The sequence below is a fragment of the Nerophis lumbriciformis genome, linkage group LG05, assembly GCF_033978685.3.
Source record: "Nerophis lumbriciformis linkage group LG05, RoL_Nlum_v2.1, whole genome shotgun sequence".
Taxonomy (NCBI): Eukaryota; Metazoa; Chordata; class Actinopteri; order Syngnathiformes; family Syngnathidae; genus Nerophis; species Nerophis lumbriciformis.
Genome location: NC_084552.2, coordinates 55,144,779 through 55,158,586, shown reverse-complemented (window position 1 = coordinate 55,158,586; position 13,808 = coordinate 55,144,779). Strand labels below are relative to the sequence as shown.

At 49.1% G+C, this 13,808-nt stretch overlaps 3 protein-coding genes across 6 annotated transcripts; all 3 read left to right on the top strand.

Annotated features, from left to right (window-relative positions):
- Nucleotides 1–293: 293 nt before the first annotated feature.
- Nucleotides 294–3,472, top strand: LOC133606139 (ras-related protein Rap-1b). Its single transcript, XM_061959743.1, has 8 exons — nt 294–608; nt 1,609–1,678; nt 2,324–2,392; nt 2,482–2,538; nt 2,622–2,762; nt 2,850–2,993; nt 3,067–3,159; nt 3,222–3,472. Exons 2-7 carry the CDS (start codon nt 1,622–1,624, stop codon nt 3,151–3,153), a joined length of 555 nt encoding a protein of 184 aa, XP_061815727.1. The 5' UTR covers nt 294–608; nt 1,609–1,621; the 3' UTR covers nt 3,154–3,159; nt 3,222–3,472.
- Nucleotides 3,473–4,289: 817 nt separating this feature from the next.
- Nucleotides 4,290–9,903, top strand: mdm1 (Mdm1 nuclear protein). 3 transcript variants are annotated; one of them, XM_061959740.1, is made up of 15 exons: nt 4,290–4,619; nt 4,889–4,970; nt 5,046–5,219; nt 7,036–7,112; nt 7,193–7,300; nt 7,362–7,508; nt 7,999–8,102; nt 8,168–8,252; nt 8,607–8,824; nt 8,895–9,029; nt 9,099–9,172; nt 9,231–9,286; nt 9,362–9,554; nt 9,621–9,677; nt 9,743–9,903. In XM_061959740.1, exons 1-15 carry the CDS (start codon nt 4,614–4,616, stop codon nt 9,850–9,852), a joined length of 1,626 nt encoding a protein of 541 aa, XP_061815724.1. In that variant the 5' UTR covers nt 4,290–4,613; the 3' UTR covers nt 9,853–9,903. The 3 variants fall into 3 exon arrangements, with proteins under 3 accessions (XP_061815724.1, XP_061815725.1, XP_061815726.1); XM_061959741.1 differs by having other exon boundaries at nt 4,291–4,619; nt 4,895–4,970; XM_061959742.1 differs by having other exon boundaries at nt 4,291–4,619; nt 4,895–4,970; nt 5,023–5,219.
- Nucleotides 9,851–12,413, top strand: il22 (interleukin 22). 2 transcript variants are annotated; one of them, XM_072913296.1, is made up of 6 exons: nt 9,851–9,954; nt 10,529–10,687; nt 10,753–10,818; nt 10,889–11,041; nt 12,077–12,136; nt 12,207–12,413. In XM_072913296.1, the coding sequence occupies exons 2-6, from the start codon at nt 10,574–10,576 to the stop codon at nt 12,294–12,296; spliced, it is 483 nt and encodes a 160-aa protein (XP_072769397.1). In that variant the 5' UTR covers nt 9,851–9,954; nt 10,529–10,573; the 3' UTR covers nt 12,297–12,413. The 2 variants fall into 2 exon arrangements, with proteins under 2 accessions (XP_072769397.1, XP_072769396.1); XM_072913295.1 differs by lacking the exon at nt 9,851–9,954 and having other exon boundaries at nt 10,051–10,687.
- The last annotated feature ends 1,395 nt before the right edge of the window (nt 12,414–13,808 follow it).

The window sequence follows — 13,808 nt, the reverse complement described above, 5'->3', positions numbered from 1 at the left end:
AAGTGATCTAGTCTCCTAGCAACCACTAAATTGCGTGCATGTGAGCATGCTGATCATTTCCTCTTCCAATCTGTGAAACATTACAAAGATAAGGGAGAGTTAAAAAGTTAAGTTGTTAAAAAAAAACAGAATTGAAGGTGTTAAATGATGATTCAGAACCAAAAATAAAGATGAAGTCTCTATTTTTATACGTGAACCTTGACAACTACACACAAACAGGAAGTGTGTGTGTTAAAGGAAGCTTGGGAGGAGGGAGCGGGGGTCTCTATTCTTGGTGACTTCTTCCTGTTTGGGTGTGGCTTCACAACACTTAAATGTGCCTTGAGTTTGTCCTGCTGCGTACACATTATTGCCTCTGTCGCGCTCTTTTTTACATTCTGTTTTTGCAATGTCATTTATTTCAAACTAACACAAAATATCTCGTCTCGCTGCTTGGTCGTGGTAAATTTCGGCGAAGTCTATTTCCGTTGTTGCCTTTTAGTTTGAAAAAAAAAAAACCGCGGAAGTTGTATTTATCACGGAGCTTGACGTGAGCTGTGGAGGGAGCGGCTCTGGTCGAGCGACGTTAGCACAGCAGAGGAGAGAGAGAGAGAGGGCAGTGAATGACGGTGAGTGCTTCTTGTCCTTTTTTTTTCTCTTCTCGTCTTTTGGTCGTATTCTCCTTCGTGGCCATGTTGGTGTAGACAAACATGACAGCCACGCTCAGTCTGGGCTGGACGGGTGGGGGGGTCGGGGGGTGAAGCCGAGTCGAACTGGGGCCGGTTTGCGGAAGCGAGACGCGAACACACACTTTCCACACGAACACACGCTTTGACAGACATGTCTTCGCCCTGACGAGTCATTTTTATCGACATGATGGCGGCCGGGCTGTAAGACCCTCACAGCGGGGCCCGCAGTGCGAGCTGGCCGACCAGGAGAGCCTCTATGGCGGCTAGAAAGACAGGAAGTAACTTGTTGTCTTCATACTGCGTGTGCGTGTGTGGGCGTGTGCGCGAGCGACACCAGGCTGTGTTTAGTCCTGTCACACGCACGCGCACGTGTCCTATTCCTATACCTGGCCACACCTAAGCTGACTGTGAGTGTGTGAGCGTGCGGCGTTCAGGGTCCGGCAAGTTGACGATGATGCGTTCAGGGCCTGTAGGACAAAGCAGCGATTTCGTCAACCACTTTTTTTCTTTTTACCAAAATGAACATTTATTGAACAATTTCCCTTGTGGATCATTAAAGTGTGTCTAAGTCTAACCGACGCTATCTCATCGCCATGGTAACCACATTGTTGCATCTTGTTACTGCACACAAGTGGAAGACGACGAGGCGTTCAGGGACTGTAGGACAATGCATACATTTCATCCAGCGTTCTTTCTTCCCCCTCATTTATTAGCTGACACTGTGCACTCTTTATTTCATCACCATGGTAACCAAGCACAGACACACAGCGGCCATGCAACAGTCACATTCCATGCTATTGACCTCATTACCAGCTGTGCATGTGACCTGAATCAGGGAGCAGAAGGTGTGTGTTTTACAGGTGTGCTGGAGCAGTGGGCGGGGCTTATACCGAGTAACTGCTCCCTCTCCCTCACTGAGTGTGTGTTTGTGTGTGTGCAGACAGCAGGTGAAGATGCGGGAATACAAGCTGGTGGTCTTAGGGTCTGGTGGTGTTGGCAAGTCTGCTTTGGTATGGAACACACACTGCTGTACTTACTGCATCAATCAATCAATCAATCTTTATTTATATAGCCCTAAATCACAAGTGTCTCAAAGGGCTGCACAAGCCACAACGACATCCTCGGTACAAAGCCCACATACGGGCAAGGAAAAACTCACCCCAGTGGGACGTCGATGTGAATGACTATGAGAAACCTTGGAGAGGACCGCATATGTGGGTAACCCCCCCCCCCTCTAGGGGAGACCGAAAGCAATGGATGTCGAGTGGGTCTGACATAATATTGTGAGAGTCCAGTCCATAGTGGATCCAACATAATAGTAAGAGTCCAGTCCATAGTGGGGCCAGCAGGACACCATCCCGAGCGGAGACGGGTCAGCAGCGCAGAGATGTTCCCAGCCGATGCACAGGCGAGCGGTCCACCCCGGGTCCCGACTCTGGACAGCCAGCACTTCATCCATGGCCACCGGACCTGTGCCCCCCCACCCCCCTCAAGGAAAAGGGGAGCAGAGGAGAAAAGAAAAGAAACGGCAGATCAACTGGTCTAACAGGGGGGCTATTTAAAGGCTAGAGGATACAAATGAGTTTTAAGATGGGACTTAAATGCTTCTACTGTATAAGAAATTGTCTTAAGTGTGTGTGTGTGTGTGTGTGTAGACGGTGCAGTTTGTCCAGGGTATCTTTGTGGAGAAGTACGACCCCACGATAGAAGATTCCTACAGGAAGGTGAGACAGTGAAGGCATCAACAACACATTTAAATCCCAGCTAATGTTATTTTTTCATTGTGTGTGTGTGTGTGTGTTTGCATGTACAGCAAGTGGAGGTGGATGGTCAACAGTGCATGTTGGAGATCTTGGACACGGCAGGAACAGTAAGTAAGCACACACGAACACACACAATGTAGAAATTGTGTATGTCAAAACGACAGCGGGATATGTTGTCGCGGCGGTTTAGGAGCAGTTCACGGCCATGCGTGATCTCTACATGAAGAACGGCCAAGGCTTCGCTCTGGTCTACTCCATCACGGCTCAGTCCACCTTCAACGATCTTCAAGACCTCAGAGAGCAGATCCTCAGGGTCAAGGACACTGATGATGTACGCACAAGCACGCACGCGATGTTGACACTTGCTGGCCAGGCGGTGCTCCGGCAGACGCCTATGAAACTATGTGTGCGCTTGTAGGTTCCGATGATCCTGGTGGGCAACAAGTGTGACCTGGAGGTGGAGCGCGTGGTGGCCAAAGAGTCAGGGGTGGGCCTCGCTCGCCAGTGGAACTCCTGCGTCTTCCTGGAGACGTCAGCCAAGAGCAAGATCAACGTCAACGAGGCTAGCAGACACACACACACGATGCATGCCACCAACTTTATATCTCACTGTGTTTATGTGTGTGTGTGTGTAGATCTTCTATGACCTGGTGAGACAGATCAACAGGAAAAGCCCACTTCCTGGAAGAACTCGCAAAAAGTCCACTTGTCAGCTCCTCTAATCACAGGTGTGTATAAACACACACACACACTCACACACATGCACTAATAAAACACACTGTGTTTGCAGCTCTGCGCTCGCCGGACCAACAACCAATCCTAGGACATCTTCCAACCTGCCCCGCCCCCTGTGAAAACACACACCATCAACATGGACCACCTCAGACCTCTGACCCCTTCCCTGTTGCCTTGGAAACTTCAAAAGACTGTGACGACGATAATGATGATGATGTCTGGCGTCTTCTCGATGTCTCTTTTGTCTTTTTCTAAATGACACACGGCCTCCAACATGGTGCGTGTGTGTGTGTGTGGTGATGATAATGATGATTGTTATGTGAAACAATAAGAGTCATTTCAAGTTTTATTTTGTAGCAGATTCTGGCGTCAGCTCACCATTGAGAGCTAACATTATTTAGTGTGTTGGCAGTATTATGAACAAGTAGTTTTGCGAGCTAAGCTAGCAAAGATGGTTTAAAAAAAAAGTATTCTTGGTGTATCTTATAACTGGCTAGCTTGTTAGCCATTAGTCAGTACAGAAGAAGCACTTTAAAGTCTTAAATGTAAAAATAGTGTTTTTTTTAGGGTGGCATTTCTGCATATGACCACTAGGGGGATACAGTGAGCGAACCTGTTAGTATAACGTGACGGTGGGTGAGCTGACCCCAGATCTGCTCGCTTGACTCGGTGGTGTCATTATTAGCATGGCTGAAGATTGTTGAAGCCACAAAAAGCCTTTCAATGTCTGTCTGATGTAGCATGTTCATGTGTCACCTCCAGGAGGCGCTGTAGCAGTTAGCATGTCTGTTTTGCAGCTGGAGCTAACTAGCGCCGTTAGCATGCTTAGGAGCTGTAGGGAGCCTTTGTGGCCGCAAGGGGGCAGCAAGTCCACACTGACTGGTCCTGTTAACCACCGCCAACACAGCCCCGCCCACTCAGTGTCGGCAGATTGTCTTTCAACTTTGACCTCGGTTCAAACTCCGCCTCCTCGTCGTGTTAAGCAGGTTAAAAGAGGCCAGAGTTCAGTTTACGTTCTTTTGCTGCATGTTTGTGTTGTCTGCTGGACTCAAGAACGTTCTACACGGGTTCCCGACAGCAGCTGGGGGGGGAAGGGGTGGGGGGGGGTTTGAAGCCAAATGTAAAGTCCAAACTTAAAAAGCCTTAAATGAATAAAAGTGGTGCAATTTTGTAACAGCGACATCATGTGGCGTGTGGATGTAAGTGCACTTAGACGCAAGGACAAGGAGTTGAAAGGATCAGAGTCGTCCTGCGCATGCGTAAATCCTGTCTGCTGCCATGACAACGGCCGTGGCTCGTCTTTTTGACTGTCAAGTCGCCACGATGAAGCGTCCTGTGATTGTGAACGCTTTAATCAAACACGCAACAACACCTGGTTGCCAAAGTTACCGCCCGCCGAGCGCTTCTCTCATCGCGCCACTTCCGGTCAGCAGCAGCAGCGGAAAACATGTCGGTAAGCGGAGCTGTTAGCATTAGCATGACGGCGCTAACGGAGCCTGCTAGCGCGCTAGCGCTTGTTAGCACCAAAGTTTTGTTTGTGACGATTAACGCACCTGAACACACCTGTGTGATCGTGTAACACGTAGTGACGCACTTTGCGCACTCAAGGTTGACAAATTAGACAAAAAATATTTGGCGTGTCCATGTTTATATAAGTGCAATGTCAACACATATCTTTACATAATAATAGTCATATTAATGAGTAAGTGTTGTTTTGTTGAGTACCAGAAGAGTTCTCGACGTTGTAGAAGTGATTCCCCTGAGAAGAGCATCTCTTTGTCCTACCCGCGCCCAGACCTGAAGGGTAAGTATACGTGGATGGGTGTGGGCGGGGCCAAGAAAACCCTTTTGATTAGGTCTCATTGCTTCGACCAATCAGCTTACAGCAGAAGAGAAGTCAGGAAGAGACACAGTTCTGGTGGACCAACGAAGTCCAGTGTCCAGGCTGCTCACAACAAAGCGCCCCCTGCCGGTCCAGACCCCCACCAACACAAAGACTCGGACCATCACCCAGAACCGCCTGTGGAACTTGGACCCCCAGCTGGGCCACGTGGTGAGTGAGCGTCACATGACACGGTTGTCAAACAAAAGTACATGTTCCTGGTGTAGGTTCCGAAGCAGAACCTCCAGGTTCTGTAACAGCTTCTTCCCTCAGGCCGTAAGACTCTTGAACGCATCATAACTATCCCCTCAATTCCCCCCCCCAAAATGGATTAACTCGCTGGAATAAAAAGACAATATAACATACATCCATAAACGTGGATGCATATGAAAAAGTGCAATATATTTATCTGTACAGTAATCTATTTATTTATATATGCATCTTATTCATACTTGCCAACCTTGAGACCTCCGATTTCGGGGGGGTGGGGGGTGGTTTGGGGGGTCGTGGTTAAGAGGGGAGGAGTATATTTACAGCTAGAATATATATATATATATATATATATATATATATATATATGTATATATATATGTATGTGTGGGAAAAAAATCACAAGACTATTTCATCTCTACAGGCCTGTTTCATGAGGGGGTTCCCTCAATCATCAGGAGATTTTTTTTTTTTTTTTTTGATGATTGAGGGAACCCCCTCATGAAACAGGCCTGTAGAGATGAAGTAGTCTTGTGATTTTTTTCCCACACATACATATATTGCGCTCTACTACGGTATCGAGCACTATTTTTTGGATAACCTTATTAAGACATATATATATATATATATATATATATATAAATAAGAGAAATGAGAAATACTTGAATTTCAGGGCAGCACGGTGGGAGAGGGGTTAGTGCGTCTGCCTCACAATACGAAGGTCCTGGGTAGTCTTGGGTTCAATCCCGGGCTCGGGATCTTTCTGTGTGGAGTTTGCATGTTCTCCCCGTGACTGCGTGGGTTCCCTCCGGGTACTCCGGCTTCCTCCCACCTCCAAAGACATGCACCTGGGGATAGGTTGATTGGCAACACTAAATTGGCCCTAGTGTGTGAATGTGAGTGTGAATGTTGTCTCTCTATCTGTGTTGGCCCTGCGATGAGGTGGCGACTTGTCCAGGGTGTACCCCGCCTTCCGCCCGATTGTAGCTGAGATAGGCTCCAGCGCCCCCCGCGACCCCAAAGGGAATAAGCGGTAGAAAATGGATGGATGGATGGATGGATGAATTTCAGTGTTCATTTATTTACACATATACACACACATAACACTCATCTACTCATTGTTGAGTTAAGGGTTGAATTGTCCATCCTTGTTCTAGTCTCTGTCACTATTTTTCTAACCATGCTGAACACCCTCTGTGATGATGCATTCTGCTTCGTCTCCTTGTTGTGTGCGCAGTTGTGCACTGCACTCTCTAAAAGCCCTAGATGTTATTGTCACATATGCATGTACAGTAGATGGCAGTATTGTCCTGTTTAAGAGTGTCACAACATTGCTGTTTAAGGCAGACAAACTGCTTTACGGTAGACGAAAAACGTGACTGCTGTTGTTGTGTGTTGTTGTTGCGCTGGGAGGACGTTAATGAAACTGCCTAACAATAAACCCACATAAGAAACCAAGAACTCGCCCTCGGATCATTCTACAGTTATAACGTGATTGGGCAGGCACGCTGTTTATATTGTGGGAAAGCGGACGTGAAAACAGGCTGTCCTCACTCAGTCTCCGCCTGAATTTCGGGAGGTTTTCGGGAGAGGCGCTGAATTTCGGGAGTCTCCCGGAAAATCCGGGAGGGTTGGCAAGTATGATCTTATTGGTCCTTATCCTGCACTACCATGAGCTAATGCAACGAAATGTTGTTCTTATCTGTACTGTAAAGTTCAAATTTGAATGACAATAAAAAGGTTGTCTAAGTCTAACATGTTTAAAATGTCTCTCTAGAGAAGCCCCGCCCCACAATGATTGATCGCCAGTCGCAGACCAGCGGCCGTCATGGACATGACCCTTCAGCCAATGAGGTCAGCTGTCATTTTGATGTGTTTTTTTTATTTTTTATTTTTTTGCTTCAATCTTGCAACGCAACATCCACTCACCGCAGAGTCTTCACGGTCTACGCCGCAAGGCGGAGCCGAGGTCGACAAGTGAAAGGTTGGATTGGAGCAGGAAGGAAGACGCTGGTCGTTCTCCGCTGCTGAGGGCACAGCAGGTGAGCTGCAGTACAGCCATATCGCCACTAGGCGGTGCTAAAGAGAACATGTGTCTGCTAGACGCTCCGCACGGGAGTCAGAACGCACCCCATTGCCATGGATACGGAGTACCGCCGCAGCTTCCAGGGCGAACCTCTGCCTCGTGGGCCCCGTCTACGGAAACATGTGGAACATCAGCAGAGGCTTCCGCCCTTCTACGTACACACGGTACGCTCTCACACACACACACACGCACACACACACCATCAAGGGTGTATCCCTTTATGGAGGATGCCTGTGCGTCACCTAGTTTAAAGTGGGGAGACTGGTGCATAGACAGTCACCACACGATCCTTGACAGAATCGGGTCAGGGTCCAGTGGCATGGAGTCCAAGACGACTGGGGACCCTTTTCTGCTGCAGCCTTCTTCCGCCATCGCAGCCGTTGTGGTAGTACTTAAATCTACCGTCTTCCGCCTACTCCGCTGTTGAGGTCTACACCGTATCCCTGGCTAGGGGGCAGTCAGGTACTAGGCCTTTGCCAAGGGCCACCTGGGGTAACAGTAGTAAAGGGGTTAACCTCCTAGTGCCCCAAGACCCCCATAGAGGAGCCTCCACTGCCGGATACACTTTAACGTCATGCCCAGGACACACAAACACACACACACACACACACAGCAAGATGGCGTCTGTTGTTGCTCATGTTGTTTTTCCATCAGAGGATTAAGAAAAAGAGGGAGGAGTGTGACAGGAAGCCCTGCCCCCAGCATGGCGTGCCCCTCCCGCAGAAGGATACCAATTATCCTCCTCACAGAAGACAAAGGTGTGTGTGTGTGTGAGGAGTGTGAGACGAGCTGGTGATGATAAGAGTGTGTGTGTGTGTGACAGGAAGCTGACAGAATACGAAATCAACTTTCGCCCCCCTCTCCACAAGATGGCCAAAGGAGACGGACACTCGGACCACACCCCTCAGGTGGGTCCTTGTCACATGACCTCGAGGAGCTTGTATGACTTGATGAGTCAGCACACGTCGCGACACAAACCAAAGTTATTCAAACCACAGCGCTTCCTTTTCACAGAAATGTCTCACTCTCTCACACACACACACACGGCATCAGGTATGTCTAAAAAAAAAAAAAAAGAAGAAAAAAGGTCTCAGTCTCGACGCTGCTCGTCATCGAAACTCCACTTCCTTTTTGAGGTGTGGTGTAGGTGATGTGGGGTCAGAGTGGGACATTTACGAGAAGTCTGGTGGTTTCTAGGAACCCCCATTTGGGTCACTTCCTGCCGATGTGTGTCAAGCCCTCTCACCGTGCGATGTGTCCAGGTGATGGCACTGAGGCAGAAGGCCTTGTGGTACCGTCGCCGGGCATGGGGCACCCACTTCTCCAGAGACCACCTGAGCCAGCTGGTGTCCGAGCACAACGTCCTGTGGGAGCCCACCGTGACCACCGAGGACAGCCCGTGCGACGCCGTCTCCGACCCTTGCCCCGCTTTAGTACGTGGCAGCAGCAGTCCCTGCGTGGAGGCGCTGGACCTCCCCAGGTAGGGGGCGGAGCCTCGTGCACCACCTCAGCACTTTCTCAGCCTATCTGGACTCACTTTGTGTCCTCAGTCGCTCTAGCGTGTGCAGCCCTGCCTTGTCTGGACCGCCACACACTCCGCCCGGGCCCGCCCTCAAAGACCACGCCGGCACCCAGACTGAAAGCAAGATGGCGTGGGTAGCGGAAAAAGACGACGAAACGGATGAGTACGTTGACATTCAGTTAGGCTCCGCCCCCGTGTGGTGACATCACTGTATGTGTGTGCGTGTGTGAAGAGAGGAAGGGCGTTTGCCTACTCCAAACATGAAGATGCAGAGGACTCATCATGACATCACCACACCTGCCACAGGTACGCTCACACACACAAAGTTCAAAAGTCTGACTTCTGAGCTGCATATGTCCACCAGGGGGCGCCATCCTAGTGGGAAGGCTGAGAGGGGAAGAAAACTGCACCTGTAATCAGGTGAGTGCACGTGCAAACAGGTGAGCGCGCACGTGACACCGGGTTAGTCACGCCGAGGTCTCGCTTTCTCCCCAGGGGTGTGGCGCAGACGTTTCCACGGCAGCCGGCAAAGCGATGCCTACTGAGGCGTGGCCTGACTGCAACGCGTACCCCTGTGGCCCCTCCCCCCTGCAGAAGTCCAAAGCAATCAGGTCCAGACTGAGCAGCCCCGCGCCCCTGCAGCACTGCCTGAAAGGCCGCCTGAGACACGCTGACTTCCAGCACAACGGTGAGCGCCGCCACGCTTCACACGTCCTGTCAAGCCCGTCTCGCTAACCCCGGTCCGTCTCCTCAGGTGACTTGGGTGTGAGGTTCCGAGATCTCTCCAGAGTCAGCCTCTACTCGAACGAAGGTGACCTTCCCCTCTCCCCCCCCCCACGTTTTCCCGCCACTCACTAACACCATCCTGTCACCTAGACGACCGCATGTCCGTGATGTCCTGCCGCTCGGCGGCGTCCTGCTCGGAGGCGTCGGCGGTGCTGGAGCGCGCTCAGAGGAGACAGGAGGACTTTTGGGAAAAGAGTTGAGACGTCGTCATGGAAACCAGCCTCACTGAATAAAAAAAACATTGAAGTAGACCCGTCTGCGTGTGATCCGTTTGTCCGTGGTTGTCTTTGTGACGCCAGCAGGTGAGTAGAAAAGTCCACAACATGACATAACTTCCTCTTCCTCATCAATCAGCCTGATCAAATATTGTCTCGGCCTGCCGATGTCACTTCCTGTGCACACACCTCACAAATAAAAGTCCTCTACATGCGTCTTTTATGTGGCGTGAGCACACAATAAGTCACGTCATGTGAAGACGGACGTGGTCAAGCGGCGTGCTACTTAGGTCTCACGTGATGGAAACGATTATTGTTTGCGCAAACATCGGTATTACACACATGCGCGCCCACGTCGGGAAACAGGAAGTGATGTAATCGCTCCAATTAAATTAATGACAAACATTTGTCGTCACACTTTGACGCTTAATTTCCTCACAGTGACAGTAAACACCACCACTGACCTGTGTGTGTGTGTGTGTGTGTGTGTGTTGTGTTTGGGGTTTTTTGGTTGTCCTATATTTGTGCGGGGGGGCGGAGGCTTGGCGCGTATAAAGACGAGGAGCGCCGCTGCGTCTTCACAACAACTCACACCACAACTTTGTGAACTCTTGACTTTTCCACCTTCTTCTACGCTCAAAAGTGTTTTTGCGCCATGAAGGTCGCCGCTGCGCTCGTCTCCTTCTGCCAGCTTGCCGTCGTCCTCATGATGCTCATTGGCTGGGCCCAGCGGACGGAGGCGGGGCCTGTCCCCCGACCACTCAGCAAGCCGCTGAGAAGCCCGCACACATACCAGGCTGCACAGGAAGTGTCCCTACACGTGAGTTCCCACCATCGCGGAGATGTCGCTTACGTGTCCTGAACGTTGTTTTAATGTCCGAGCAGGCTCAGAGTTTAGAGACGCCGGACGAGACCAGCATCCGACTCAACCCCGATTTTAGCAGCAAACGGGTGAGAAACGCTCCGCTCGTCACATTTCCGCCTTCCGCCAGGCCCTGACCTTTGACCCGGCCTCCCCCAGGACGACGTGCCCCTTTGTTGCCTCCACGCCTACATCCTGGACTTCTACCTGCGCAACATCTTCACACCCCGTGACAACCAGCATCCCAAACTGCACCAGCTGCACGCCGACCTGGCCCACGTGAGCCAGGACCTGCAGGCCCACCATGGCTGCGTGAGTGCACGTGCACGTGCACTAAGCTAACTTCCTGAGCCTAAATGAAGATAAAACAGAAGTTATGTTGTTCGGTCCAAGTCGCTCTCCCTCCCCCAACGTTGACCTCGGCACTCTGACCCCGTATCTCAGCGACTCTGTCACAAACCTGGGGGTAAAGTTTGACTCAGATTTTAAATTCGAAAAACAAATCAGCAGCGTCGTTCAAAAAAGCTTTGATCAATTACGCCAAATAGCGAAAGTGAAACCGCTTCTATCAAGACATGATCTTGAGAAATTAATCCACGCTTTTATCTCGACTCGTCTTGATTATTGTAATGCCCTGTATGTTGGCATTAGCCAGGCCTCCCTCGCCCGCCTGCAGCTCGTGCAGAACTCTGCTGCTCGTCTGCTAACACAGACCCGCAGACGTGAGCACATCACCCCTATTTTAGCGTCCCTTCACTGGCTCCCTGTGCGTTACCGAATACATTTTAAACTCCTTTTATTTGTTTTTAAATGTCTAAACAACCTCGCGCCAACCTATCTCTCCGACCTCCTTCAGCCTTACTGCCCCACCCGATCCTTAAGATCAGCCGATCAGCTGCTGTTGACGGTCCCTGACACAAGGCTGAAGCTTAGAGGTGACAGAGCTTTCGCCGTTGCTGCTCCCAAGCTCTGGAACGACCTACCCCTGAGTGTTAGACAAGCCTCCTCTCTTCCTGTTTTTAAATCTCTCTTAAAAACATACTTTTATTCCATGGCTTTTAACACTGAGTGATATCCATCCTGCAATGGCGCCCCATAATACACCTGCTGTGATCCTGTTTTTATGTTTTTATTAATTCTATTTTAATTATTTATTTTCTATCGTGTTCTGTTTGTGTTGTGTTGTGTTTGCTCGGTACTCGTTTTATCTTTTAACCTGCTCATTGTACAGCACTTTGGCTACCCCTGTGGTGAATTTTAAATGTGCTTTATAAATAAAGTTGATTTGATTTGATTTGATTTAACACCAATACCACCGACTGACCGTTGCCGCCTTTCTCCTTCCAGATTGTCAAGCACTACGAGGACCATCAGCCCGCCGTGGAGTTCCGCAACAAGCTGGCCATGGTAAGCGTCGCCCTTCAAAATAAGAGGTGATGATGATGAAGGGAGACCTCAACAAGTGTGTTTGTGTCAGATGGACAACGAGCGTGGCATCAACAAAGCCCTGGGAGAGGTGGAGATGCTCTTCTCCAATCTTCAGGACAGCTGTGTGAGCACTCAATGACCGCCGTGAACAACTTTTATACTTGTTTTATTTATTCATGCTTTATTTAATTGGATCATTATTTATTTATTGATGCCAGCTGTTACCATGGAGACCAAGATGTTACTGTCTAATAAAGTTTGCCCCTCGCAACTGGAAAAAAAAAAACGAGTGTCTGTGTCGTGCAATGGAAAACTTGCCTCGTGAGTACACTTCAATAAGTGTGTACTCAGTGTGTGGAAGTTAATCCCTTATTTTTTTCTTCTCGCCTTAATGGTGAAGTTAGTCCTTCCCCTCCTGATACTTAGCAAAGTTGGCGACTATTGAGGGTTCCAAGTGTCCATCACATGCAGTGTTCTGCATTTAAGTGCTTAAAAGATTAAATCAAATCAAATCAAATCAACTTTATTTATAGAGCACATTTAAAATTTACCACAGGGGTAGCCAAAGTGCTGTACAATGAGCAGGTTAAAAGATAAAACGAGTACCGAGCAAACACAACACAACACAAACAGAACACGATAAAAAATAAATAATTAAAATAGAATTAATAAAAACATAAAAACAGGATCACAGCAGGTGTATTATGGGGCGCCATTGCAGGATGGATATCACTCAGTGTTAAAAGCCATGGAATAAAAGTATGTTTTTAAGAGAGATTTAAAAACAGGAAGAGAGGAGGCTTGTCTAACACTCAGGGGTAGGTCGTTCCAGAGCTTGGGAGCAGCAACGGCGAAAGCTCTGTCACCTCTAAGCTTCAGCCTTGTGTCAGGGACCGTCAACAGCAGCTGATCGGCTGATCTTAAGGATCGGGTGGGGCAGTAAGGCTGAAGGAGGTCGGAGAGATAGGTTGGCGCGAGGTTGTTTAGACATTTAAAAACAAATAAAAGGAGTTTAAAATGTATTCGGTAACGCACAGGGAGCCAGTGAAGGGACGCTAAAATAGGGGTGATGTGCTCACGTCTGCGGGTCTGTGTTAGCAGACGAGCAGCAGAGTTCTGCACGAGCTGCAGGCGGGCGAGGGAGGCCTGGCTAATGCCAACATACAGGGCATTACAGTAATCAAGACGAGTCGAGATAAAAGCGTGGATTAATTTCTCAAGATCATGTCTTGATAGAAGCGGTTTCACTTTCGCTATTTGGCGTAATTGATCAAAGCTTTTTTGAACGACGCTGCTGATTTGTTTTTCGAATTTAAAATCTGAGTCAAACTTTACCCCCAGGTTTGTGACAGAGTCGCTGAGATACGGGGTCAGAGTGCCGAGGTCAACGTTGGGGGAGGGAGAGCGGCTTGGACCGAACAACATAACTTCTGTTTTATCTTCATTTAGGCTCAGGAAGTTAGCTGAAAGCCAGACTTTGATGTCGTGCAGGCAGTCAATAAGACGTTGAACCGTGTTATTTTGTGCCATGGGAAAATAAATCTGGCAATCATGGGCATAAAAATGAAATGCAATACTGTACTTCCTAAAAATAGAACCAAGGGGGAGAAGGTAAAGCGCAAATAAAATTGGGGCAAGGATTGAGCCCTGG

Bases quoted from the DNA above. Each gene is read 5' to 3' on its own strand.
- LOC133606139 (XM_061959743.1), top strand. From the start codon at position 1,622: ATGCGGGAATACAAGCTGGTGGTCTTAGGGTCTGGTGGTGTTGGCAAG. The intron at 2,393-2,481 runs GTGAGACAGTGA...TTGCATGTACAG, and splicing joins TAGAAGATTCCTACAGGAAG to CAAGTGGAGGTGGATGGTCA. The intron at 2,763-2,849 runs GTACGCACAAGC...GTGCGCTTGTAG, and splicing joins GGGTCAAGGACACTGATGAT to GTTCCGATGATCCTGGTGGG.
- mdm1 (XM_061959740.1), top strand. The intron at 8,825-8,894 runs GTAGGGGGCGGA...TTGTGTCCTCAG, and splicing joins GAGGCGCTGGACCTCCCCAG to TCGCTCTAGCGTGTGCAGCC. The intron at 9,173-9,230 runs GTACGCTCACAC...TATGTCCACCAG, and splicing joins CATCACCACACCTGCCACAG to GGGGCGCCATCCTAGTGGGA.
- il22 (XM_072913295.1), top strand. From the start codon at position 10,523: ATGAAGGTCGCCGCTGCGCTCGTCTCCTTCTGCCAGCTTGCCGTCGTC. The intron at 11,042-12,076 runs GTGAGTGCACGT...TTCTCCTTCCAG, and splicing joins TGCAGGCCCACCATGGCTGC to ATTGTCAAGCACTACGAGGA. The intron at 12,137-12,206 runs GTAAGCGTCGCC...TGTTTGTGTCAG, and splicing joins TCCGCAACAAGCTGGCCATG to ATGGACAACGAGCGTGGCAT.